This window comes from Muscardinus avellanarius, assembly GCF_963383645.1.
Source record: "Muscardinus avellanarius genome assembly, chromosome: 13".
Lineage (NCBI taxonomy): Eukaryota > Metazoa > Chordata > Mammalia > Rodentia > Gliridae > Muscardinus > Muscardinus avellanarius.
In genome coordinates, this window is record NC_137799.1 from 649126 (window position 1) to 676286 (window position 27161).

At 58.0% G+C, this 27161-nt stretch overlaps 2 protein-coding genes across 12 annotated transcripts in view; both read left to right on the forward strand.

Moving 5' to 3' along the window:
* Positions 1-19629, forward strand: part of PNPLA7 (patatin like domain 7, lysophospholipase) — a gene marked incomplete at both ends in the record, with an annotated part of 82060 nt that extends 62431 nt beyond the window's left edge. Inside the window, 15 exons of the mRNA XM_080709451.1 lie at positions 4720-4783; positions 5214-5382; positions 6371-6553; positions 7354-7472; positions 13311-13467; positions 15272-15388; positions 15520-15589; positions 16085-16201; positions 16741-16889; positions 17121-17273; positions 17398-17508; positions 17610-17694; positions 18497-18600; positions 19364-19438; positions 19495-19629. Of these exons, the coding sequence (XP_080565577.1) occupies positions 4720-4783; positions 5214-5382; positions 6371-6553; positions 7354-7472; positions 13311-13467; positions 15272-15388; positions 15520-15589; positions 16085-16201; positions 16741-16889; positions 17121-17273; positions 17398-17508; positions 17610-17694; positions 18497-18600; positions 19364-19438; positions 19495-19629 (1808 nt within the window). The remainder of the gene's footprint in view (positions 1-4719; positions 4784-5213; positions 5383-6370; positions 6554-7353; positions 7473-13310; positions 13468-15271; positions 15389-15519; positions 15590-16084; positions 16202-16740; positions 16890-17120; positions 17274-17397; positions 17509-17609; positions 17695-18496; positions 18601-19363; positions 19439-19494) is intronic.
* Positions 19630-19658: 29 nt separating this feature from the next.
* On the forward strand, positions 19659-27127 carry NSMF (NMDA receptor synaptonuclear signaling and neuronal migration factor; the record flags this gene model as incomplete). Of its 11 annotated transcripts, none has more annotated exons than XM_080708399.1 (15): positions 19659-19729; positions 19920-19981; positions 20541-21045; positions 21826-21918; positions 22779-22847; positions 24527-24579; positions 25141-25230; positions 25697-25821; positions 25984-26067; positions 26176-26209; positions 26298-26368; positions 26449-26528; positions 26627-26729; positions 26848-26923; positions 27030-27127. In XM_080708399.1, the coding sequence occupies 15 exons, from the start codon at positions 19659-19661 to the stop codon at positions 27125-27127; spliced, it is 1614 nt and encodes a 537-aa protein (XP_080564525.1). The 11 variants fall into 11 exon arrangements, with proteins under 11 accessions (XP_080564525.1, XP_080564526.1, XP_080564527.1 ...); XM_080708400.1 differs by having other exon boundaries at positions 20541-21038; positions 21843-21918; XM_080708401.1 differs by having other exon boundaries at positions 20541-21038; positions 21843-21918; positions 26857-26923.
* Positions 27128-27161: the final 34 nt, after the last annotated feature.

A 27161-nucleotide genomic window follows, 5' to 3' on the forward strand; every position in this document is an offset into this window, starting at 1 on the left:
ATCCCCGCGCTTGGGAGGCAGAGACAGGAGGATCACACAGGTTCGAAGCCAGCCACGCGCGCTGGCTTAGGAGACCCTGTTTCCAAATAAAAGTGTAAAAATAGGTCTGGGAGTGTAGCCCAGAGGTAGAAGCGTTTCCAGGAACCCTAGTACCATCAAAAAGAAAAAAAAAAAGAGTTGTCTAAGCCAGGTATGGTGGTGCACCCTTGTAATCCCAGCATTTGGGAGACTGAGACAGGAAGATCAAGGTTTGCAGACTGCCTCAGCTTCTTAGTGAGGCCCTTTGCAATTCAGTGAGACCCTATTTCAAAATAAAGAATAAAAAATAGTTGTCTAATTATCAGGAAATAATATATTGTGACTATATGGTGTCCATTTCAGTACCATGCAAAAATGTTCTCTACCTGGTACAGACATTGAATTACAAAAAAATTAAGTAAATGCCATAAAAATCTATGAAATTAAAAAGATACCACTCTATTTATTTACTTATTTATTTATTGTGCTGGGGATGGAACCCAGGGGCATTCTGCCCAGGGTTTATCATTGTAGCAGAACTCCTAAGAAAATCACCTTAGAGATGTAAAGATCTCTGTCAGCTGTAAAGATCAGAGGGCTGGCCACGGGCACCCGCTGTGGTCCTGGGCCTCCTGTGGCGAGGAGCAACAGCAGGCAGAAGGGCTGCTGTAACAGGCCCTTCTAGGGCTTTGTCTATCTATGGGGAATCCAGTATTCCATTGTATGTATGATCTGGTTTCTTCAGCCACTGTCCATGAGCCAGCTCCGTCCCAAGGGCCCACCTCTGACACTGGCACTAGCCCTCAACACGTAAGTGCCAAACGTTGGCATTTGTCACACCACAAGTCCACCTCAGGTGTCTCTGGCCCGTGCGCTGTGTTCTGTGTGTGTGTGTGTGCACACGGGGACACAGGCGAGCCAAGCTGCAGAGTCTCCACTGTCATGGAGACCCGCCAATGCCCCGGAGCTGCTGTTTCCCATCAGCCCTGCTCACTGGCAGCCACCTGCCCTGCATCTGTATCACTTCTCATTCTGAGAAAGGTATAAAAATGGAATCAGACAGCATGTGGCCTTTTGAGATTGGCTTTCATTTCATTGCTGAGAATATTCCATTGTATGGATGATCTGGTTTCTTTAGCCACTTTCTACAGAAGGATATTTGGGTGATTTCTAGATTGGGGTGTGTGTCAAATAAAGCTGCTTTGACCACTTGTGTAGTGGATTTTTTTGTGGACATAGATTTTCTTTGGGATAAATGCCTGGGGATGTGATAAGTATGAAGAGTGCGTTCCATTTTATTGGAAGCTGCCAAGCTGTTTCCGTAGTGAGCGTGCCTTTGGCATCCCCATAGCAGCCCCATGGCAGTGTGCTGAGGGACCGGTGTCTCCATCCTTGGTAGCATTAGTGTCGTCACTCTTTAGGTTTTAGCTGTTCTAACAGTTACATAGCAATAGAACATCCTACTGTTAATTTGGTTTTCTGTGGTACTTAGTGATACTGAATATCTTTCATGTACTTATTTACTCTTTGTATATATTCTCTTCAGTGAAATGTCTATATCTTTTGCTTGCTTTTTTATGTTTCTTCTTCCATTCCCTTCCTTTCCTTTTCTTTCCACTACTGGGGATTGAATCCAAGGCCTTATTATTCTAGGCAAGTGCTCTACCACTGAGCAACACCACCCCCTTTTGCTCATTTTCTTTCTTTCTTTCTTTTTTTTTTTTTTTTTTTTTTTTTCCGGTGGCACTGGGGGTGGAACCCAGAGGGTTTCTACCTCCGGGCTGTACTCCCAGAACTATTTTTTATATTTTATTTGGAAACAGGGTCTCACTAAGTTGCTGAGAGCCTCACTAGGTAGCTCAGGCTGGCTTCGAACCTGTGCCATCCTCCTGTCTCAGCCTCCCAAGCGCAAGGATTACAAGCGTGCCCACCACGCCCGGCGTCCCCTTTTGCTCATTTTCTAATCAGAGTGTTTCTTACTGTGGAGGTTGGTGTGTCCATGTGTGTGTGTAGAGGGTCCTGGAGACTGAGCCCAGGGCATTCTACCTCTGAGTTATACCCCAGCCCTATTTTATGTTTTATTATGAAACAGGGTCTTGCTAAGTTGCTGAGGCTGGCTTCAAATTTGCAATCCTCTGGTCTCAACCTCCCAAGTACTGAAATTACAAGTGTGCACCACCATGCCCGGCAGAAGTTCTTAATTCTAACCAACTAATTTCTTCCTGTGTGGTTACTGGTTTTGTGTTTTATTGAAGGAATTCCATCTTGCCCTTGCCCATGGAGATGTTCTAAAACCCAATTGTGAGCCAGGCGTGATGGTGCACACTTTTAATCCCAGTGCTTGGGAGGCTGAGACAGGAGGATCGCACAGGTTTGAAGCCAGCCTCAGCTACTTAGTGAGGCTCTCAGCAACTTAGTGAAACCCTGTTTCCAAATAAATTATAAAATAGGGCTGGGGGGTATATCCCAAAGGTAGAATGCCTCTGGGTTCCATCCCTAGTACTGCAAAAAATAAAAAAAAAGTAAAACCCAATTGTTTTTCCTTTCCTTTTGGGTCCCCCATGACCTGGGGCTGGTTTTGGTTATGGTATAAGGTAGAAGTAAGAGTCATGCTTTTCTGCAGAGACAGTTGCAAAGCAGGCTCCCTGTACCCTGGCAACCTGCCAATCTGTCTGGTGAGACAGGATGTTCATGCACTCCTTAGAGGCAGGCTTATTACTTGAGGTGGGCAGCAAGGGATAATAGGAGCCTAGAGTTCTTCGTGAGCTGGTCCCAAGGGTCAGGAAAGCTGCTCCAGACCTTGGAAAGCAGCCAGCCTTGGGTCTCATATAGGACTCACTGGGCTACAGCACTGGAGAAATCCTATTCATGGAACAGAAACAGAGCCCGCCCCGTGCCCCTGCCCCCTGCCCCCTGCCCCGTCCCTCCCTGTCACAGGACATGGCCTTCTCAGCACGTGCCCCATCTGGAGAAGCCCAAGTGAGCAAGGGGAACCAGGTGCACCCTAGGCCACGTGGAGACTGCCCTGCGGCGTCTAGTTGGCCTAGAAGCCTCGCTTGGGACCGCACTGCCCACGTGGGCACTCTGGGAAGGTGCCTTTGTGCTGCAGTGTTGAGCTGGGTGACAACTCGGCTGAGAGGCGTTTTCCTCTAGTGCTGAGGCGTTGTTCCCTTTTCCTAAAGAGGCTGTTTGGCAGCCAGTCTAGCAGTGCTGTCCAGGCAGGAGCAGGTCTGGGGCAGTTGCCTGCCGGACACCTGCATCAGCCACATGGCACCAAGCTGGAGACAGGAGTGCTCATGGCCGTCTGCTGTCCAGAAGACTGGACTCTGCCTGTTCCTCTGCCTGGACCTGCCCACACCTTGCTCTTCAGGAGGAAGCACTCTGCCTCCCTCAAAGAGCTCAGGGCCTTGAGCAGACTCCTGTCAGGAGAGGGGTAGTCAGCGCAGTCCTGTTGGCAGGAGCTGGAGCCTGTGCCATGGAACCCAGAGCACTGCCTTTGAGGGAGCCTCATGTTTCCCAGACTGTCCCCTCTGGACCCCCAAATCCAGGCAGGGGGCCTAGGGCAGCGGGCAGGCACTGGGGGGCAGGCCTCAGGCCAGCACCTCTCTCCCTGCAGCTGACATGGCTTGTTCCAGAAGGCCTTCTGGCACCAAAGGGTGGAGAAGACACAGGGACTCACCTTGTGCAACTGTCCAGCTGAGCAAGCACAGCTTAGAGACACTCGGACACCTTGTAGTCATGGCCAGCAGACACTGCTGTGTGGCTGTAAGCCTTCGGCCAGGGAGCACGGCACCTATGGGGGCACCACCCTTTGCCCTGAGGCACCTGGAGGCGCAGAGTGTAGCAGCCACACTCCAGCGGCCCTTCCAGCTCTAACGGCACCTTATTCTGGTGCCTCTAAAAACATGCTCCAGCTAAAGTATGATGCCATTGTCAGCAATGGTGGCAGGGGCCTGTCCTGCCAGCACTCGAGGCTGGAGAGGGAGAGGTGGGAGGATTGTTGGGGGTTTGTGAGTCCTGAGCTGAAGAGCTGGTGCTTACCTGGGCAGCCTCAGGAGCCTCTGTCTCAGGAGAGAGAGAGATGCAGAGATCTCTCATCACTGAGTTCTTTCTTACTCTTGGAGGGCCTTGTCTAGAATGCTTAGACCTCCTGGTGACTCTCAGAGGGAAACAGCGCCAAGGAGCAGCACTCAGCACCGGCTCAGGCCAGGGTGCTCCCTGGTCACTTTGTGGAGTACAGTGAGGCAGCTGCTGAAGGTGACTTTGCTCCCTGCTGGGCATCTTCCGAGCCCTGGCAGCTTTCCATAGATTGTCACTGGCTCTGCTTGTGGACAGCAGCATACTAACTGAGAGACACGAGATGGGAAGTCATGGTGTGCGTGTGGGTGAACTGGCCTAGAATCCAGGTGGGCCTGCTGATCTGCACGTGGGAAGCCTCAACTGCCATTCACCGTGGCACTCTGCCCCTGCCCAGCACGTGTGTGTGCCTGTGTCCAAGGTCACAGGGTATAGAGATTTGACTCTTGTGTGTTGATAGGACACAGGAGGCTGCCCAGGCCTCCTTTCTCAGCCTGTACCTTCCCGGCAGACAGGAGAGGCTGGCAGTGGCCTCAGGACAGGAAACGGATTCTCTGGCTCCCTTGCCTGTTCTCAGAGGTGGCTGCGGGGACAGATTTCCATAACTGGTCATTGTGTTCTCAGGCCCTGTCTTGCTGCTGACCAGTGACAACATCAAGCACCGCCTTGGCTCTGCAGCCCTGGACAGGTACCGCGTCCCCAGCGTCCTGACTGGCTTCATGGCAGGAAAGAGTCTGGATGGCCGCTTCCTCCTCTTAGGGGGTCCAGACACAGCATTAAGACTCCACTCCCCCTGCCCCACATCTGCATGCCCCGGTGTGTCCTTGTCCAGCTCCACTACTCAGCACCATGCTGGGCCCCGCCAGACCACTCCATCTCTCACAGCCAGCTCTGCATCCATCCGTGGAGAACCCACAGTTTCTGCCTGGGCTGCAGCCCCTGCTCCACTGTTCAGGCCCAGGACTCACAGACCTAGGTGGGGCCAGGACTGCTGGTCAGGGAGGGGTGCTGGCTGCCTGTTTCCCTCTGCCGTCTCTGGGAGGGGGCATGCCAGCACAGGTGCCGGGGCCTTCTGGGAGCCTCCCCAGAGACTGAGGCATCGGCTTGGTGGGGCACAGCATCCATGAGTATCGGCTGTCCAGCTGGCTGGGGCAGCAGGAAGACATCCACCGGATCGTGCTCTACCAGGCCGACGGCACGCTCACACCCTGGACCCAGCGCTGCATCCGGCAGGCCGACTGCATCCTCATCGTGGGCCTGGGCGAGCAGGAACCCACGGTGGGCGAGGTGAGTGGAGGGAGGGCCGCCCGCCGCAGAGCCTGGGCTTGATTTCCTTTGAACAGAACATTTTGAGAACTCAGAAAAGGACCCAGATATCTGCTGCCCACGCTTTAGGAACATTTTGCTGTGTCATCTCTGGGGGTTTTAGAACAAAGCCCTGCAGGGCCCTGCGGTGCCCGCCCTGGAGGCCTCTGGCCAGCCTCGCACTCTTCACAGCACGGCACACAGTGCTCTTTACAGGTTGAAGCTTGAAATGCTGCCCTACTTCCCCTTCCTCAGCACGCAGAATGGTGAGGTGCTTGTGTTGTTTCACTCCCCTTCATGATTTGCTTTTCTGTTTGTGAGTACCCCCAACCTGCTTACGTCCTCAGTGACTGAGGACTCAAGTGCCTTCAGGGCGCTGCAAGCTGCTGACCATGGAGAATGTCTTCTGGCTGCCAGATGTGTCCAGATTATTTTCCCTTGTGGATGGCTGTGAGGCTCAGGCAAGGGCGCCATGCCCTCCCCAGGGTTGGCCCCGGTCGGTGCTGTCCGGTTTCTCCAACTGTGTAGAGTGGAGTTAGCGCCCCACCCCCTCCCTCTGCTTCTGCCTGGCCTGCCTAGCCCTAGGGCAGCTAAAAATTCCTCTCTCTGATGTGTGTTCCCATTCCACAGGGAGCCATGCTCCCTGGCAAGGGAGAGTGCTTGCAGATACTGCTGCAGAGGCACTGTGCTTCCACACCGCTGTGCTGGAGACTCAGGAAGAGGAGCCGACTACCACACACAACTCCCTGCACTGCGGTGCTGACCACCCAGCACACGTGGCTGGGTAGACCCTGTGCTGGGGCTTCAGCAGCTCCCGGGAGGCCAAGTCACATCCCAGTTGTTCACAGAACCAGGCGCTGCTGTGGGGGGCCGCCTCAAGGCCTCTGTCTGTGTGGGGCAGCTGGGTGGCTTGCAGCACAGACCTTGGTGGCACCTCAGGCTGGCTGACCAGGCCTCATTCTCCCTGCAGCTGGAGCGGATGCTGGAGAGCACAGCTGTGCGTGCCCAGAAGCAGCTGATCCTGCTACACAGGGAAGAGGGCCCAGGGCCGACCCGCACGGTGGAGTGGCTCAACATGCGGACCTGGTGCTCTGGCCATCTGCACCTCCGCTGCCCACGCCGCGTCTTCTCCAGGAGGAGCTTGCCCAAGCTGGTGAGGCTTGCTGGACACCTGAGCCTTTGACCACAGCCTCCCTGACCCTGGACACTCAGAACCTCTCCTCTCTGACCGTCTTGCCTCTGAGCTGGGCTCTGTTAGGAGGCGAACTTCTTCTGCTCTGAACTCTGGCTATGAGTTCATGATACTTGGCTGTGACTTTGGGATTTGTGGTCCATTACACAGTGCTATGCAGGTGGGGGAGGCCTAGCATGGGAAGGCACAGCACAGAGAGGCCATTAGGTTGCCTGGGGGCCACTGAGCAGAAAGATACATGTGATGGGCGAGGGCCTAGGCCTAGGGTCTCACGTTGAGCCAAGGCCCCTAAGATCCCCGATGGCCCAGGTAGCACTGTTCTTAACCCCAGGCTGAAGCAGACACAAATCCTGAGGCATATTCTCTGCAGGGGTGGGGCCAGGTCCAGGTGTGGAGGGGGTGGAATAGAGGCTGCCCATAGTCTGCAGCCCATCCCGCCCTATAGCTCAGTGGACGGTCCCAATGGCTGCATCTCTGCCTAAGGGCACTCTACCAAAAGGATCGATGGGGGAATCCCTGTGGGGGCAGCCTGAGGGGGCTGGGCTCTGCTGGTTTACCTGCATCTCCTCTGCCAACATTCCCCCATATGAGCCTGGGCTGCTGATGAGATCCTCCTGGACACCCAGCTGCTGATGGGTTGTGTCCTGGAGGGGAGAGGGCTGAGGGTAAGAAAAGGAGGAAACCTGCCCAGACAAATCAGGACATGGGGGTCCTGGCTATGGGTTCTGCAAAGCCTCTGCTTCTGCTGGCTCCTCTCCCAGATGGAGATGTACCAGCGCGTCTTCCAGCGACCTCCAGACCGGCACTCGGACTTCTCCCGCCTGGCACGGGTGCTGACGGGCAATGCCATCGCCTTGGTGCTTGGAGGAGGGGGAGCAAGGTGAGCTGCCACTCAGCCTGTATGTTGAAGTTGAGGAATGGCTCTCGTGCCACTAGGAGACTGGGACGAGGTGGCCTCCGTGTCCTCAGGAGACCATGCTCGTGGCCAGCAGGAGTGCGGTGATACGCAGTACACGTGCATGTGTGTGTGCAAGCCCAGCAAGCTGCAGCTACGCATTTCATGGTTGCCAGTTGAGGAGAGGAAACTTGTTTCCCATCCCAGTTGTCTTTGCCTGAAGTGTTGGCTTGCCTGTTAGCCACCTGTGTCTCTTCTACCAAAAACTCTACCCGCCCTTTGCCAGTGTCCTGACTGCTCCTGGTGAGCCTCTTTCCCTGATATGCTCACAAGCTAGCAAAGCATTCCTCAGTACTCTAGGTTGTGGCTTCCTTAAAGGGCTTCAAACCCAGATAACTCCTACCCTGACTTGTCCTTTCACCAGAACTTACTGAGAAGTGGGGCCCAGGGGCATCATGATGGGGAGGCAAGGCAAGAGACTTCTGGTGAGCTAGATGTGTATGGAGGGTGAGCCCTACACCTCTGCCAGACCCCACACCTGCCCAGGAAGGGAGAGTGGCCAGGAGGAGCCTGGCTGAGTCCCAGGATAGAGGCTGCCCTGGTGGTGAGCTCACCTGCCTAATACACTAGCAGCTCTGAGCCAAGAGCTCGAAGGCAGCCTGGCCAGGCAGCCAAGACTCCATGCTCCCAAGGACTCTGTCTGCCAGAGGGCCAGTGACCGGGAGCCCTGTGGGTAGCCCCAAGTTTTTTGCTGCCCCTAACAGCCCTGTGAACCCCTGTGTGCTGAGTCCAGGCCTGCTCAACCTGGAGGTAAAGTGATTGTACCTGGGGATGCCAGAATCTGGGGGGCATCATACCTTGCTGTTCTCTGCTCTCATTTATTTCTTTTTTTAATTTTTTTTTTTTTTTTTGTGTGTGTGTGTGTGTGTGTGGTACTGGGGGTGGAACCCAGAGGCTTTCTACCTCCGGGCTATACTCCCAGACCTATCTTATACTTTATTTGGAAACAGGGTCTCACTCAGTTGCTGAGAGCCTCACTAAATAGCTGAGGCTGGCTTCGAACCTGCACGATCCTCCTGTCTCAGCCTCCCAAGTGCGGGGATTACAAGTGTGCACCACCATGCCTGGCTGCCTCTACTCTCATTTGAACACTGAGGAAACCAGAGCAGAAGAGCAAGGTCAACACCCAGGGTTGTCAGGTTGGGAAGAGGCCAAACATCCTGTCTTTCTTTTTCTTTTTTAACCAGAACATTTATTGTGACTAGTTGTTGAAATTCTGAAGATAAAAATATGGAACGCTTCATGAATTTGCATGTCATCCTTGCACAAGGGCCATGCTAATCTTCTCTGTGCCGTTCCACTTTTAGTATATGTGCTGCTGGAGTGAGCACACCAGGCACCCTTCTGTGGGGCTGGACAGTGGGGATGGGCTCATACTGAACCCTGCTTACAAGCCAGATCAGCAGCACTGTTGTTTTTTTGGAATTGGGGATGAAACCCAGGGGCATTCTACCTCTGAGCTGCACCCCCAGCCCTATTTTTTATTCTTTGTTTTGAAACAGGGTCTCACTGAGTTGCAAAGGGCCTCATTAAGTATCTGAGGCTGGCTGCAAACCTGTGATCCTTCTGTCTCAGCCTCCCAAATGCTGGGATTACAGGCACGTACCACCATGCCTGGCTTGTTTTCTGTTTCTGATTATTAGGTATAGAACTGTAGTGGCCACTTTTATGTGGGTATATGTTTTCTTTCCTCTTAGGCCAACACCTAGGAGTAGAATGATCCAGTCGTGGGGTGGGCATACCATTTATGTCCCTACCAGCCAGATAGGAGAGTTCAGTTTGCCCACCTTCTTCACCCCTCTCGTGTTGACAGCCATTCTGGTGTGCAGCTGTGTGTCCTTGTGATTCCAGTTTTTACCTCCCTGACTGTTAGTGGCACAGAGCTCCCCTTTTGCATCCTTGCTTGGCCATGTGCACATCCCCTGTGAATTACCATCTCAGTGCTGTGCCTGTCCTGAATAGGCTTGTCAGTCTTTCATCACTGAGTTGGAGGAATTCCGTATATGCTTTGACTACAGCCTTTTGCCAGATGTGTTTATTACTCGTATTATTTCTCAGGCTTTAGCTTTTGTTTTCTTTTCTTTTTTTTTTTTTCTTTTTTTTTTTTTTTGGTGGTACTGGGATTCCTGGAAGCCCTTTTACCTCTGGGCACACTCCCAGACTGATTTTATTTTTGGAAACAGGGTCTCTTAAGCCAGCAAGGCTGACTTCAAAACTGCACGATCCTCCTGTCTCCGCCTCCCAAGAGCGGGGATTACAAGCGTGTGCCACCACGCCCAGCTATCTTTTCATTTTCTTAATAGCATCTTTGAATTAACTATTTTTTCCTTTACTTTTTTGCAGTACTGGACATTGAGCCTGGGGGTACTTTTACAACTGAGCTTTATCTCCAGTCTCTCTCCCTTTTTTTTTTCTTTTTCTGTGGTAGTTGGTATGGGACCCAAGGGCTTTCTACCTCCAAGCTACACCCTCAGCCCTATTTTTTATCCTGTTTTTTTTTTTTTTTTTCAGGTCTGGGGATGGAACCCAGGGGCATTATGCCACCAAGCTACATACCCTGCCCTATTCTTCCTTCCTTCCTTCCTTCCTTCCTTCCTTCCTTCCTTCCTTTCTGTCTGTTTGTCTGTCTTTCTATTTATTTTTTGGTGGTACTGGGGGTGGAACCCAGGGGTTTTCTACCTCCGGGCTATACTCCCAGACCTATTTCATATTTTATTTGGAAACAGGGTCTCACTAAGTTGCTGGGAGCCTCACTAAGTAGCTGAGGCTGGCTTCGAACCTGTGTGTTCCTCCTGTCTCAGCCTCCCAAGCGAGGGGATTACAAGCGTGCGCCACCACGCCTGGCCATTATTCTTTATTTTGAAATAGGGTCTCACTGAGTTACAGGGGGCCTTACTAAGTAGCTGAGGCTGTCCACGAACCGCGGTCCTCCGGCCTCAGCCTCCCGAATGTTGGGATTACAAGCGTGCGCCACCACGCCCGACTCAGTCCTTTTATTGTTGAAACAGGGTCTCACTGAGTAGCAAAGGGCCTCACTAAGTAGCTGAGGCTGTCTGTGAACTGTGGTCCTCCGGCCTCAGCCTCCCGAATGTTGGTACCACAAGCGTGCGCCACCACCCTTTTTAAACCTCATTTTGGAGCTGGGTCTTGCTAAGTCGCCTAGGCTGGCCTCAAATTTGTGTTCCTCTTGCCTCAGCCTGAGTAGCTTGGATCACGTGTGTGTACTACCATGCCCAGCTGAACATGGACTTTTTATGGAGATTTTAAAATAGTAAACATTCAATTTATTTAGCATTTATGGTATTGTTCAGACTGTTTTTGTGCATCAGTTTTGATAAGCCATGTTTTTCAGAAAATGTGTCTGTTTTATCAGAACGTTTCTCCTTGTGTCATTGATCACAGTTGTTGCCCCTTCTCTTTCTTCTCCTTCTTTGTTAGTGCTGGGATGTTGAACCCAGGGGCATTCTACCTCCTAGCCACCCCCCAGCCCTATTTTATTTTTATTTGGAAACAGGGCCTCACTACTTGCTGAGGCTGGCCTCAGCCTGCAGTCCACATCTCTCAGTCCCTCAGGTGCTGGGCTCACAGGCTCCAGTCGCTTCCTTCTGACTATAGCATCTCTACTGATACTCCCTTCTCATCCCTGGTATTAATGGTGCCCCTTCCTTTCCTCAACTCTTCCTTTCAAACCAGCAACTTTAGCTTTGTTGACCCTCTCTACTGTATGTTTGGATTTGAGTTCTTTAATTTTTGCTCATATCTTTATTGTTTTCTTGATTTTATCATCTCATTTAAAATTGTTCATTATTCCCTAACTTCTGGGCCAGCAGATAGATGTGGTCTGTAAAGGGACAGATGGTAAATAAATGATCTCTGATCTCTGTCACAACCATAGAAAGGGTAGAGCAGTGAGTTCTTTCATTGCACTTCTGCAAGGAAGGGTGTGTGTGTGTGTGTGTGTGTGTGTGTGTGTGTGTGTGTTACTGGGGATGGAACCCAGGGGCATTCTACCTCTGAGCTACACCCCCAGCCCTATTTTTTTTAATTCTTTATTTGGAAACAAAGTCTCACTGGGTTGCAGATGGCCTCACTAAGTAGCTGAGGGTATCCAACCTCAATCCTCCTGTCTCAGCCTCCCAGATGCTGGGATTACAAGCATGCACCACCATGCCTGACTTAGGAATGAGTCTTTTTGTTTGCTTTGTTTTATGATGCTGGTTATTGAACCCAGGGCCTCACATGTGCTGGGCAAGTTCTCTGCTTACCAAGCCACATCCCAAACCCTTGTCTCTTTTTTCTCAATCTGGTTTAAAGATGTTTTCCTTTGCTTTGCCTTGGTGTTTTAGTCGGCTTTTCATTGCTGTGGCAAAACACTTGACAAGCATAGCTTAGAGGAGGAAAGGTTTACACGGCTCACACCTTTGGAGGTTTCAGAGGTTTTTATGGTCAGCTGACTCATGGTGGCAGGGGTTTAGGGATGGCGGAAGGGGAAAAAGTCACACTCAGTTGGTAGCAGTGGGAGGCAGGGGTGGGATATCATGGAGTATAAAATTAAGCACATCACACTGTCATGCAGCCATCTTCACTGTTCATTCCCAGAGCATTTTTGTCATCCCAAACTCTGTGTCTGCCACACCGTGACTCCCATTCCCTCTCCTCTTTTTCTCTGTTAACTGATTCTGCTTTCCATCTCCATGAATATGCCTCCTCTAGGCCCTCACCACGTGGGTTTGTATAATATGTGCCCTATCCTGCAGCTTTCTCGTGCTCAATGGACCTCCCACACCAGTTCATGTGTCTACTGGTGGGCCTTGTAGCATGTCTGCCTTTTGGCTCCTTCACACCTCAAGCTCTGCCATTCTGAAGCTCTGAAGCTGGTATCTGATGTTTCTATTGTCTGGACTCTCTCTAGGTTCACTTTTCTTTTGGAGGGTGATTGCTGGGGATTGGACCCAGTGGCATTCTACTTCCAAGCTACATCCACAGCCCTTTTAATTTGAAATGGGTCTCAGTTTCTGAGAGTCTCACTAAATTGCTGAGGCTGATCTTGAATCTGTGATCCTCCTGTCCTAGCCTCCCAAGCACTGGGATTGCAGGCAGGCTTCACTGTGCCTGGCTTGGATCCACTACTATTGGGTTCCCTTCTTAATGTGTGGTCATATGGATTTTTCATGTGGCTGGCAAACTTTGGTTGAGTGGTAGACATTCTGTATGAAAATGGTAGCAGTAATTTGAGGTTCAGGGGAATAACTTCAGTCTGGATGTGAGGTAGTGGAACGCTGTCTTCCTGGACTCTGTGAGGGCTGGCTCCTTCCAGTTCACCCTGAGTCCTGGGGTGGCCCCAGGGTGTTTTCAGGATCCCTGCCTCCCTGGGGGCCCTCACCTCCACTTTCCCCACCCCTGACTGAGCCTGGTCAGTTTTGTGATCTCTGCATTGCTTTGCTGGAGTAGCAGGTGTTTATAGGTAGAAGAGGCCAAGCACTGGCTTCCCTTAGGACTGCTTGCCCCTATCTGAGCCCCATAGTTTCCTCGGGGCCTCCTGAGAGAGAGAGAGAGACAGAGAGAGAGGGAGGCACCTCATATTATGTCCAAACACACTCTCTGTCTCTCTGCCTCAACCTCTTTGTCCACTGTCTGTGATCTGTGCACAGGTGGGGAATGGAAGGTGGGTGGGTAGGTTGTGGGCCGCTGCCTCCAGGGGCACAGCCCAGGCCAGTTCTGACGATGGCACTTACTTCCTCTCTGTGCCTCTGGTTGGTGAAGAGGCTGTGCCCAGTTGGGCATCCTCAGGGCCCTGGCAGAGTGCGGCATCCCTGTGGACATGGTCGGAGGGACATCCATCGGGGCCTTCATGGGTGCCCTCTACTCCGAGGAGAGGAACTACACCCAGATGCGGATCCGGGCCAAGCAGTGGGCCGAGGTGAGCAATGCCCTCCACTCTAAGGAAATTCCTGGTCTCAAGGGATGGCCCCTGGGTTCAGAGCATGGCTTGGGGCCCTGGGCAAGCATGAAGTAGAGGTGGCCTAATTTGTGCCCATGTCTAAAACTGACAGCGGTCACTGAGTGGTGACAGGAAGCCAGGGTACTAAAGGAAGAGGTGGCTCCCCACAGCACCTGGAAGCAAGAGGCAGGGCCGAAGGGACGTGGGGAGCTCAGCCGGGATGTCTGTGCCAAGGCAGGGCCAGCTGGTGGGGTCTCTGGCAGGCCCTGACTGTCTGGTGCCTGGCCCTGGGTGATTTGGAGCAGGCGAGTGCTAGCTTGGTATGAGTCAGATTGGGGAGGGGCTGGCATGGGCTCTGGCCACCAGGAAGACATAAACTGCCCTGGCCTTTCGTCTGGCCTGTCACGAGTGGAGGCCAGAATCCACACGTCAAGAGCCAGCCCTGGGCATGAGCTCCGCCGAAGCGGCTCAGCGCCCCGCTGCTCTGCTGCTGCTTTTGAACAAACGGAGCCCTGTTGAAGCTGCGCGTGGGATCAAAAGTGTTTGTGTTCTCCTTTTCAAAAGAAAAGAAAACTGGCCATCCTCCACGCAGAAGCTCTTGGGGTGGGCTCTTTGCTGTGTTCACAGGGCCTGGGGCTGTCACCAGCTCCCCACTAGGCCCCTGAAATGGTTCTTCCCTGAAACTAGTCCCCAGTAACCCCTCCATGGCCACTCAAAAGGAGGGCCTGGTGACATAGCCTGCGTCCTAGGGATGGCTTCCTAGAGCCGTGACCGCAAGGGAAAGTGTGTCTAGCGGGTAGAAGATGGCCTAGCGAGGGTCTAGTCATAGGCTGGGGAAACCCTCTTGCTGCCAGCCTGGTGCTCTGGGACCAGGTATGGGAAAAGTCAGGGTGATCTGGCTGATCCTCCCACTGTCCTAAGGGTATGATGGGCTGTGGACACTGCCAGGGCAGCCACCCTACAGGGAGCTGCTGGACAGAGGGGAAGAGAGCCCTGTGTGGCCTGTCCACATGCTGCAGGGATAGGCTGCAGTGGGCCGTCAGGTGCTGGGCAGGGGCTTCCTTGGGAGTGGACCCAGGCCCTGAGCAGCTAGTCCTGGGCCATGTTGCCCAGGAGCCCTTCCCGTTGCTTGCTTGGAGAGGCAGCCTTCACACTGTGAGCACCTAGGCCCTGACCCCCAGCCAAGCCCCGGGCTCACCCGCTCCGTGTCTGTCCTGTGAGCCCCGCACACAGCAGCAGGAGGACCTTTCTCCCCATCTCCAGCCTCAGAAGTCAGGCTGGCACTCTTGAGGTGGGGCTAGCCACAGATTCTGTTCATCGCAGGTTATACCTGGCCCCACCCAGAGGGGCCCCTGGCGGGGTACCACCAGGACAAGCCAGGGACAGCCCTCACACAACCCCTTGCTCCCTGGAGAAATTCTCACACTCTGCAGTCTCAGTGAGCCAAGGAGGGGCTGTGCCCTGCCCTGCCTGGTTCTGCCCATGCTGCGAGGCAAACCCAGAGGCCCAGGGAACAAGGATGCTGTGGAGCCCGTGAGGGCCAGGCTGGTGAGGCCTGAGGTCAGACGGGGCAGAGCACATAGACCCTGCCCCAGCCTCTGGGCCCAGGGCCCGCCCTGCCCCCTGCCCATGCTGTCACAGGTTCAGTATGAGTGTGCTCTCCTGAGACCCCAGGTGGCCTGGCTGAGGACATGCCTACACAATGTGCCCACATTATGCTCTGGGCAGAGTTTCCCACAGGTTGGGGTGTGAGCCCTTCTGCAGAGGCCTCCTGTACCCCCAGGACATGACATCGATGGTGAAGACCATATTGGACCTGACCTACCCAATCACGTCCATGTTCTCTGGAGCTGGCTTCAACAGCAGCGTCTGTAGCATCTTCCAAGACCGGCAGATCGAGGTACACCTGCCAGGGACACCCTCCTCTTCCTCTTCCTCTGGCCGGCCCGCTCAGCCCCAGGTCAGCCCTGTGCTTCAGGGCAAGGGGCAGGTGAGAGGAGGGCCCCCCTGAGAGCCCCGTCCTCCCCACAGGACCTGTGGCTCCCTTACTTTGCCATCACCACCGACATCACCGCCTCTGCTATGCGGGTCCACACAGATGGTGCGTGCCTCCCCTAGGCCTGGGCACCGCAGGCCAGCCAGTCAGGGCAGCAGCTCCTGGGGTATGGGCAGGCATGGGAGCGAGGGCGGAAGAGAGCCAGCAACTCCATGAGGGTGGCAGGGGGGCCAAGGGTCGTGCCAAGGAGACAAGAGGCATGGGCAGATCTGCCCGGGAGGGCACCCTGGGGAGGAGCAGGGTGGGCAGGGGTGAAGGTGGCCAGGACTCTGCAGGCACAGGGCTGTGGGTGGCTGCCATCAGAGAGCCGGGAGAGGTGGCATCTGGAGACCCCAGGGAGGGCCTCAGTTCTGTCCTCCTGACCTCATTGCCCATCTTTGTGGGCAGGCCCCTTGAGGGATGAGGGGTCCATCTGCTGACCTGGTGTTCCCCTGGAGGTAGGGCTTACAGGCTTCAGACCAAGCAAGATGAGGTCCTGATCCTCAGGTCCAGGACAGGCAGCAAAAGGACCCTCTCTCACCAGACCTTCTCGACCCCCAGGCTCTCTCTGGAGGTATGTCCGTGCCAGCATGTCCCTGTCAGGGTACATGCCCCCCCTCTGCGACCCCAAGGATGGGCACCTGCTGATGGATGGGGGCTACATCAACAATCTTCCAGGTACTACAGAGGGTGAAAGCCCCTCGGTCACTCTGCCCCATGGCTCCTGCTGCGGCTACCTCCATACCAGGAAGGCTGGTGGCACACGTTTTCCTCAGAATGTGCCAAGGAAGAATGTCAGGCTGGCATCAGAGGAGGGAGAACACGTGCACATGAGCACACACGCACACCACGCCGTGTGCCACCAGCATATGGGCTCTGCCTGTTAGCACAGCAGCACCAAGGCCAGGTGACAGCGTGGAGCACTTACGTCCCGTCTGTGCACACAGCGGGCACTAATGGCCTCCAGGTGTCGGCTGGCTGTGGCTGAGGCCAGCCTGGCACCTGTGGGGCATGCTCAGAAGGGCTGCAGCACACAGGCATCCTGCCCCACAGGCTGGGAGTGGCTGCGGGGAGAGGCCACATGCCCCAGGGCCTGGTCTCCAGGGGTGGATCTGGCCCATCCTTCTGGGTTCTGCCCATCCCCCCCGGTACTACTCTGTGCCCCGCTTTTGCGCCCCCTGACCCAGTGATGACCAGGGCTGCATCTTTCTCCCTAGCGGATGTGGCCAGATCCATGGGGGCAAAGGTGGTGATTGCTATTGACGTGGGCAGCCAGGACGAGACGGACCTCACCAACTATGGTGACGCACTCTCCGGGTGGTGGTTGCTGTGGAAACGCTGGAACCCCTTGGCCACAAAAGTCAAGGTAGGGTGGCGCCAGGTACCCTCTGTGCTGTGGGCAGAGGTGCAGGAGTCCAGCAGCCGTCCCTCCCTCGGCACCCCTGCCCAGGCCCTGGAACCAGCCCTGGGGAAGGGGTCCCAAGAGGCAGGCTGAAGGTGTCCATGGGTCACCTGAACGCACTCAGAGCCTGCCTCGGCCTGGGCCAGGAGGATAGGGAGGCAGGCCAGGGCAGGCATCTCAGGCCTGTCTGTGCAGGTGTTGAACATGGCTGAGATTCAGACACGTTTGGCCTATGTGTGCTGCGTCCGGCAGCTGGAGATGGTGAAGAACAGTGACTACTGTGAGTACCTGCGGCCCCCCATCGACAGCTACCGCACCCTGGACTTCGGCAAGTTTGACGAGATCTGTGTGAGTGCAGCCTGCCTGGGGACGGAGGGGCCTGTGGGGCTAGCTCTAGTGGCTGCTCTTCTCTGGCCCCTGAGAACATGAGGAGGGAGTTCCTGGCCCTCGTAATGGTCTGCTGTGTGCACAGGAAGTGGGTTACCAGCACGGGCGGACAGTGTTTGACATCTGGGGTCGGAGTGGCGTGCTGGAGAAGATGTTGCAGGACCGGCAGGGGACCAGCAAAGACAAGGCCTCTGCGGTGAGGGACAGCAGTCGCCCACAGCACGTGCTGGACAGAGCCCTTGGGGGCCAGAGCGGGCAGCTGTGCAGCCAGGAGCACTGACCTCCCCTTGTTCCCAGGTCTTCACCTGCCCCAACGCCTCCTTCACAGACCTTGCTGAGATAGTGTCACGCATCGAGCCTGCCAAGGCAGCCACGGTGGATGGTGAGGCTCCCGAGGGTGGCCTGTGCGGCAGGGTGACCTGCAGATGCTGTGGGAAGGGCTGTGCTGCTGGGCTCCAACCCCCCGGGGCCTCCCCTGAGCCCTCCGGAGGCCTGCTGGCCTGTCCCACAGCAGCAGGACCATCCCTCCAGGCCGCCTGGGCCTCTCCCTCATCTCTTCGTGCTCAGCGTGCCATAGACTTGAGTGCACCTTGCACCCCACCGACCCAGTGGAGATGTGAAGACTGCCCTTCTTCACTCGGAGAGCGGGCACTGTAGGGCCAAGAAGAGCAGGCCGTGGGCCCTGCAGGGGCAGGGTGGGGGCAGTGCTGACGAGTGGCCCTACAGTTGCAGCAGAATAGTATAGCTTCTCTTAAAGGGGCCCCTCATGGCTTCATAGGGCAAGAGAGCCCGGGGCGCTGCAGCCTCTACTCATGGAGGCTGGCCTGGGTGCCAGGCTCCTCATGATTGGTTGGAATGCCTGGTCTGGGTGCCAGGCCCCTTGTGATTGGTTGGGATGCCTGGTCTGGGTGCCAGGCCCCTTGTGATTGGTTGGAATGGGTGTGTGGGGGTCTGTGGAATAGTGAGTGTGTTGGGCTGGTGAGGCTGACAAAGCCAGGTGTAGGGGCCTGACCTGCAGCAGCTCCCTCTGGTGGCCCTGGGACAGGGTGTCTGTGTGTGTGGACCTGTGACACCAAGGAGTAGGGGTGGAGGGTCTATGGCCACGTTCTGTCCTAGCATTTCAGCTGTGTTGGGAACAGCTCTGTCCTTACGGAGAAAGCAGTGTGGCTCTCCTTTTTGTCCAGATGAATCGGACTACCAGACTGAGTATGAGGAGGAGCTGCCAGACATTTCCAAGGGGACATACGCAGATCTCCAGAGTACGCCGGCAGAGCTGGGCTCCGAGTCGGTGAGCTGCAGGACCAGGCCTGCCAGGGCCCTTTGGCTGAGCCTGCTCCACCCTTGGGTTCCTGGCTCTGGGTGCCACACTCTAGGTGGTGAGGCCCAGGGTCAGGCTCCCCTGCACCTTGACTGTGTGGTTTGCTTCCAGGAGGAGGAGTCCTTACCGCAGCACCAGCACCCTGGCCTGGCTTCCACAGAACCACCTGGGGACGGTTCATTCTCCAGGCTCCCTGACTAGGATGCCCAGAGGTCTCTGCTCTGATGTCCCCCAGATGGAGCACCTCCCCTGAGACTGAGTCTCCCCTTCCCCCAGGGAGCCACTTCACCTGTCTGACATGGAGACCAGGCAGCAGGCCCCAGCCAGTTAGCCAGTGTCTTTTCCTCCAGGGCCTGAGATGGGCCAGGGAAGGCACCGTGCCTCTCCTTCTGCACTGGCACCCCATGTTCTTCCCCACAGTAGTCCTGGAGGCTGTGCCAGTCCCGACAGCCCCCTTGAACTCTCTTAGGAGGTGAGGGAGCCCCAGATTGGCACATTAATAAAGGTAGATCTGATCGTGTGGATTCGTTTTTAGTTGCCCAGGTCACTGTGGGGTAGACACCAAGATGGGCCTGATGTCCGGCAGGAGTGGAGGTGGCGGGGCGGTCACCTGAGACCTTAGAGCACCCTGCCAGGCAGGCATGGCACTCAGGGACTGGATGGATCTGGGGTTCCTGAAAGACAAAAGCGGACCCCCTGAGTCCCTCAGGCCTTGTGTGCCTCCCACCCCCAGCCGCCGGGAGCCCGTGGGGAGGCCCCGCCCAGGTGTGACGCAGGGGGCGGAGCCCGAGATTCCCCGCCCAGTCCCGTGACGCCTCGGGGCGGAGCCGCCGCCCCCGCCCGACTGCGCTCTCCCGGAGGCAGGACGCGCGGAGCGCCGCCACGGCCATGCGGGGTCCGAGCTCCCGCGCACCCCCGAGCCCGAGCCCCGGCCCGAGCGCGACCCCCGGCGCGGCGCGGCTCCCCCGGCGGAGGCGGCGGGCGCGGGGCGCGCTCTGAGGCCCGGGGGATGCGCCGGCGCCGCGACCATGGGCGCCGCCGCCTCCAGGAGGAGGGCGCTGAGGAGCGAGGCCATGTCCTCGGTGGCGGCCAAAGTGCGGTGAGTGCGCGGGGCGGACGGAGGGCCGCGGCCGGCGCAGCCACGGGACTAGGGCCCGGGCCGCGCGGGGCGGGGAGCGCCCGCCCCCTCCCTGGTGGTGCGGAGGGCACGGTGGGGGCGGGGGCTTTGGTAGTGCCGGAGGCGGGACGGCCAGCGCACCATGACCGCGGTCCCTCTGCCCACCCTGCAGAGCAGCCAGAGCGTTTGGAGAGTACCTGTCCCAGAGTCATCCTGAGAATCGCAACGGTGCAGGTAGGGGCGTGGAGGTGGCGCCAGGGAGGGATGCAGATCCCTATCCCAGACCAGGCCGCGGCCCCATGGATGGAGGGTGAGCAGGCCCAGCTGCCCTGCTTGGCTGGCCTCTTCACACCCCTGCCCTCCCTGGCCCAGAGCCCCAGGAGGAGCTCTGATCACTCATCACCATGACACCCACCCAGCCTGGGCCGTTGGCATGGCAACAGGCCTCCTGGCACCCCCAGGGCTGGCACCACCGTCTCCGGGGGCCAGCTGGTGGGGGGGAGGGGAGAAGTTGGCACAAGGCAAATGGGTACAACTGCAGGCTGGGGTGGGGTGGCATGCTTGTTCCTACCCCCAGGATCACTCACAGGTAGCAAGGCCTGTCAGCCTAACACACAAGAGCTTCAGGCCCAGTTAGGAGGAGCGGGAGGCTGGGAAACACCTATTCTCAAGGCATCAGGGGCCTGGGTTCCTGCAGCCAGAGCCCCACATCAGGCCGGGTGCCCACTGGGTGCTGCCAAGCCTGGGAGAGCAGAGCAGCAGGCTGCAGGCTCACCTGGTACCTCTCCCCCAGACCACCTGCTGGCTGATGCTTACTCTGGCCACGACGGATCCCCCGAGATGCAGCCAGCCCCCCAGAACAAGCGCCGCCTCTCCCTTGTCTCCAACGGCCGCTTTGAGGGCAGCCTCTCAGATGATGCTGTCAGTGGGAAGCCAGCTGCCGAGAGCCCCCATCCCCGTGTGTATACTATCTCAGGGGAGCCGGCCCTGCTGCCCAGCCCCGAGGCAGAGGCCATCGAGCTGGCCGTGGTGAAGGGGCGACGGCGGGAGCGGCACCCTCACCACCACAGCCAGCCCCTGCGTGCCAGCCCGGGCAGCAGCCATGAGGACGTCAGCAGGCCCTGCCAGAGTTGGGCAGGCAGCCGCCAGGGCTCCAAGGAGTGTCCTGGATGTGCCCAGCTGGCCCCCGGGTCCTCCCCTAGAGCCTTTGGGCTGGATCAGCCGCCTCTGGCTGAGGCCTCCGGCCGCCGCAAGAAGCTGGAGAGGATGTATAGTGTGGATCGAATGTCTGGTAAGGGGCTGGTGGTGGCCACAGCAGGCTTGGGTGGCATGCTGGGCTTTGATGGCCACAAATACTGAGGCTGGGAACGGGGTGGGGAGTCATGGTGTGCAGGTAGACTCAGGATAAGACCCATCTGGCTCCTTCTGTCCCACCGCCCTGGGAAGCTGTGGCCGCCCTCCTGAGTGCTTCCTGGAGGAGACCTGGGAGAGTCTGGGAGGGTCTTGAGGGAAAACAGGGAGGAAACATGGCTGAAATGCAAGATCAGGCTACCTTGAGGAAGTTTTGGGGAGCTACCTGGGGCCCAGAATTGTCAAGCTGTGTGCAGGCTGGGGAGCCCAGTCTTGCTGCATTTACAGCAACCCTTCCTGGGATGTTCTAGTAGCCCCATGACTGGCTGTGAAGGAAGAGCCATGGGCCTAGCAAGTGGTTCCACCTTGGATAAGGCCTCCACCTCGCCCTCCTGGACTCCTGGAGGGGGTCCAAAGAAGGAAAGGTCTGGGCGGGCTGATATGAGAGGAGGTCCCAGTGCCCTAGTGCCCACGGCAGAGGGAATAGATCTGTTTCCCAAGATTCCCTGGAGACAGACAGCTTTCCAAGGAATGTTCACAAAGTTGGGGCAGACGAAGGGAGCCTTCGGCAGGGAATCCACATCTCCAGTCACTTGAGTTTCTGAGCCAGCCTTCTCTTGCCTGGGGGAGAGCCAGGCTCCCTGCTGCCTTGACTCTGCTGCCGCCCCTGGCCCTAGCACCCCTGACCAGTGGAGAGCTGGCTTCAGCCCCGCCCATGCCAATCACAGTTCCTCCTCTCTCTCAGATGAGGTTCCCATTCGCACCTGGTTCCCCAAGGAAAACCTTTTCAGCTTCCAGACAGCAACTACCACTATGCAAGCGTGAGTCGGGTTGCCTCTTCCTGTCTCAGGAAATGCCAGCACCCTTTCTGGTCTCAGAACCCAGCCCCAGGGGTGCTTCTTGGTGGCCCGGGCCAGGCCTGCAGGCAAGCCAGCTGAGGCTCCGAACCCTGCAGGGCTGGCTGCTTGCCCCACTCCACAGATGATGCCAACCCTTGCCTGCCCTCCCTCAGGCCCCACCAACCCCATGTCCTGGCATCCTCAGGGTCCTGGCCTTCAGTGTGGGTGGGGTGGCTCTCCCGGCCTGTGCACGGCCCAGATCCCTTTCTCCTCGTGTCCACGGACTTGCCCCTCCCCTGATGTTCATCTAGGCCTCCCTTCCAAGGAGGGGCTTTTGCTGTAGGGGCCTGCGTGCCAGAGCAGTCCCAAGCCTGGCTTAACCAGGGCTCAGCCCACCGGCCTCGGCTTCCACAGCCGCTATGTGCTGCTGGTGGCAGACCCTTTGTGAGGCCCCTCCCAGTTGGTGACAGGAAGGAAGCTAACTTGAGGGCCCCGGGAGCTGAGGGAAGCCCGGCCGCAGGCTCACCGTGTCTTCTTTCCCATGCCATCCCTTCCCGCTGTGGCTTCAGCATCTCGTAAGTACCCGTGTGACTTGTGCCAAAGAGCACAGCCACTGTCCTGGGAGGGCCCTTTTACCCCCAAATAGGTTTGTGCAAGCCAGCGCCCCAGGCCCTGGCAGTGAGTGAGGGCTGAGCCTCGGGGACCCAGCTCCCAGCGGGCACCAAGGCCACAGCAGGGCCTCCTGGGGGCTGGGCCCTCTGCTTGTGCCCCTGTCCACCCCCCTCGTCTGTGTCCCTCCTGCCTCTGGCCAAGGGCAGTGCTGACTTGTGGCGGTTTCCCAGGGTGTTCAGGGGCTACGCGGAGAGGAAGCGCCGGAAACGGGAGAACGATTCCGCATCTGTAATCCAGAGGTAGGGCCTGCCAGCCACTCGCCACCAGGGTCTGTCTCTGCTTTGCACTGGTCTGGCCTGGGCCCTTGCCGCCCTGGCAGGCCTGATGGGGGAAGGGTGGTGGCGACCACTGGCCTGGCCCTGCTCTGGGACGGATGTGGAGGGCAGGAGAGGCTGCACAGCCCAGGCTGCGTTTCCGCCCCTCCGCCCACATTTTGAGGGTACCCTGAGTGTCGAGCTGCAGCCACCTGGCCACCAGTCTGTCTGGCCCTGAGGCCAGAACTGTGAGGTCAGTGGCCAGGCTACCCCCCCACCAAGCTCAGAGGTGAGACCAGTGGCCAGGCAGCCCCTCCCCCCACCAAGCTCAGAGGTGAGACCAGTGGCCAGGCAGCCCCTCCCCCCACCAAGCTCAGAGGTGAGACAGTGGCCAGGCAGCCCCTCCACCAAGCTCAGAGGTGAGACAGTGGCCAGGCCACCCCCCACCACCAAGCTCAGAGGTGAGACAGTGGCCAGGCCACCCCCCCACCAAGCTCAGAGGTGAGACAGTGTCCAGGCAGCCCCTCCACCAAGCTCAGAGGTGAGACCAATGGCCAGGCCACCCCCCCCCCACCAAGCTCAGAGGTGAGACAGTGGCCAGGCAGCCCCTCCACCAAGCTCAGAGGTGAGACCAGTGGCCAGGCAGCCCCTCCACCAAGCTCAGAGGTGAGACAGTGGCCAGGCCACCCCCCCACCAAGCTCAGAGGTGAGACAGTGGCCAGGCAGCCCCTCCCCCACCAAGCTCAGAGGTGAGACAGTGTCCAGGCAGCCCCTCCCCCACCAAGCTCAGAGGTGAGACCAGTGGCCAGGAGGTAAGACCAGTGGGCAGGCAGCCCCTCCCTCCACCAAGCTCAGAGGTGAGACCAGTGGCCAGGCTACCCCCCCACCAAGCTCAGAGGTGAGACCAGTGGCCAGGCTACCCCCCCCACCAAGCTCAGAGGTGAGACCAGTGGCCAGGCCGCCCCCCCACCAAGCTCAGAGGTGAGACAGTGGCCAGGCAGCCCCTCCACCAAGCTCAGAGGTGAGACCAGTGGCCAGGCCACCCCTCCCTCCACCAAGCTCAGAGGTGAGACCAGTGACTAGGCCACCACCACCCCCACCAAGCTCAGAGGTGAGACCAGTGGCCAGGCTACCCCCCCACCAAGCTCAGAGGTGAGACCAGTGGCCAGGCCACCCCCCACCAAGCTCAGAGGTGCCCAGCGAGCTTTTTTGAGCTTTTCTGTCCATCTATCTTGACGTTGGGGTTGGTTGGGGGCAAGAGGAGCAGCTCAGAGGTGGGGAAAGGGCACTTGCAGGCCCCAGACACAGCCGGAGGGGGTGCAGCTCCGACCTACTGTCAGGCTGGCCTCTCTGCTCCCTGCAAAGGGCAGCCCACTGGGTTCCAGGGTGGGTGAGAGCGCAGGGAGAGGCTCTCAGGAAGGTCAGCAGTGGGGAAGCAGCTGCTGGATTCAGGTGGTTACCCCCACCCACGCTGGGTGGGGTTTGCCTCAGCAGGGCGGTGGGCGAGCCAGAGGCAGGAGCCAGGGAGGTCTCAGGGCTGGCTGGAGAGCATCTGGCCCCACACAGAAGGAGCGAAATTGGAGGCTCAGTGAGTTGAGGGCTGGGTGGGCCTGGGCCGCTGCCTACCCCACTGGAGGCCCTCATCGCCCGGCTTCCTCCCCCAGGAACTTTCGCAAACACCTGCGCATGGTCGGCAGTCGGCGGGTGAAGGCCCAGAGTAAGACCCGGGGCCTGGGAGGTGGGTAGCACTGCGCTTGGCGGGCTTTGCTAGCTGCTAGCAGCGCCTGCAAGACCCAAGAACTTGAACCCCGCCCAGGGCCCCGCCCTCCTTGGCTCCATCCGGTTCTGCTGCCCCTGGACCATCCTGGGATTCTTCCAACTCTGCTTCTGGCCCTCCCCCATGTACCCCCAGGCTCTGCTCCCACCTCTTGCACCCTGCCAGGCTCTGCCCCCCCCCCCCGCCCCCTCGCCTTAGTGCATCCCACCAGGCTCGTCCCCCGCGCCCAGCGTCAGCCAGCGTCCCAGTGCATCCCCAGCCTCCCCTCTGGCCCCAGTGCACCCCCACAGGCTCTGCCCCGCCCCCCTACCCTCCAGACTCCGCCTCCTCCCTAGTGCACCACCACAGGCCCCGCCCCACCCCACAATCCCAGTTTCAGTGCTCCAAGCACCTGCTCCAGTTAGCCCCTGTCTTCCACCCACGCCCCTACACACCTACAGCCTAGCCTGAGTCTTCTGTGTCCCCGCCCCCTCTGGCTAATGGGGGTTTTACTCTCTGCAGCGTTCGCTGAGCGGCGCGAGCGGAGCTTCAGCCGGTCCTGGAGCGACCCCACCCCCATGAAAGCCGACACTTCCCACGACTCCCGAGACAGTAGGTGTCCTGGCACAGGCCGGCCCACCTCCCTGCCCCCCCCTCCTAGGCTCATCGGCCCCAGACCCGTGTTAGTTGTTCCATGCCAGCACCGCTAGGCTTCTGCGCTTTCGCTCTCTAAGCCTCAGTTTACCCATCTGTGAGATAAGGGGTGCCTAGCATCTCAGATCTCTTGGGTAGGGCTAACTAGGCTGGCACAGTGCTGGGCAGGGATGCCCATAGATCTGGGTTTGCCACCACCCCAAGGGCCCTGGCTCTGGGCACAGCCTCTGCTTCTACCTGCACAGTGATTCCCTGGTGACACACACACAGATACACGCACACACGTACATCACTGTGGGGCTTTGTCCGCTGGTGCCAACTGCCCAGACCTCCTGTGCTGTAGTGATCCCACCAGACCCTCCGGGATGCACCTGGCTCTGTAGGCAGCAGGGCCAGTGTCCTGGTGACCCTTCCCGCCTCGTAGGCAGTGATCTGCAGAGCTCCCACTGCACCCTGGACGAGGCCTGTGAGGACCTGGACTGGGAGACAGAGAAGGGCCTGGAGGCTGTGGCCTGTGACACTGAGGGCTTTTTGCCCCCCAAGGTCATGGTGAGGCCTGCCCCTGGGAGCTCACAGCATGCTGGCCTGGGAGAGGGGGCTGGGCTCCACCCTCTGTTGCTGCCTGGGCCTTAGGGGAGGCAGCCTCAGGGTTCCTGTACCCTTCAGCTCTGGGCCGGCCTGGCACTGAGTGGCTCCCTCCCCCCCCCCCAGCTCATCTCCTCGAAGGTGCCCAGAGCTGAGTACATCCCCACCATCATCCGCAGGGACGACCCCTCCATCATCCCCATCCTCTACGTGAGTGTTCCAGCCCGCTGTCCCTCCCAGACACCCGCACCCCACAGCCCATGGGTGCCGAGGCCCACACACCTGCTGTGGGTGTGACATGGGCCTCTCTGTCCTCAGGACCATGAGCACGCCACCTTCGAGGACATCCTGGGTATGTGTCCTGCTGACCTGGTCTCTGGGCACCGGCGGGGAGGACAGCCCTGCCAGGCTGGGCAGTACTCACACCTTGCTCCCCACAGATGAGATAGAGAAGAAGCTGAATGTCTACCACAAGGGGGCCAAGATCTGGAAGATGCTGATCTTCTGCCAGGTAGGCCCAGCCGCTCCCTCCTGCCGGGGCGAGGCGCCTGCATGTGCAGGTGTGCGGGTGCCTGACACCGCCTCTTACAGGGAGGCCCCGGACACCTCTATTTGCTCAAGAACAAGGTGGCCACCTTTGCCAAAGTGGAGAAGGAAGAGGACATGATCCAGTGAGAGGGGCGGGCCCCAGGGTTGAGGGGCTGGAGGTGGTCTTGGACCCTGGGGACCTGCCGTGCCGTGTGACCACCACCCCTGCTGTCCCCACCAGCTTCTGGAAGCGGCTGAGTCGCCTCATGAGCAAAGTGAACCCCCAGCCAAACGTCGTCCACATCATGGGCTGCTACATTCTGGGCAACCCCAATGGGGAGAAGGTATGAGACCTGGGCTGGAAGGAGCGCAGGGCCTTCCCTGCCTCCCCCGCCCTCTTAGGGGAGCCCTGGCTGGGGTCCGTTCCTGCTCCACTCCGTGCTCACAGCCCCTCTCTCTTAGCTGTTCCAGAACCTCAGGACCCTCATGACTCCTTACAGGGTCACCTTCGAGTCGCCCCTGGAGCTGTCCGCCCAAGGTGAGTCAGCCGGTCAGGCCGGGGTGAGGGGGCCTGGGGGCCAGCCCTGGGAGTGCCTGGCCGCCCTCCAGGCCTGAGCGTCCTGGCCTCTCGCTGCCCTGCTCAGGGAAGCAGATGATCGAGACCTACTTCGACTTCCGGCTGTACCGCCTGTGGAAGAGCCGCCAGCACTCGAAGCTGCTGGACTTTGACGACGTCCTGTGAGGGCCGCAGGCCACGCCCAGGCGCCACCTGGCCA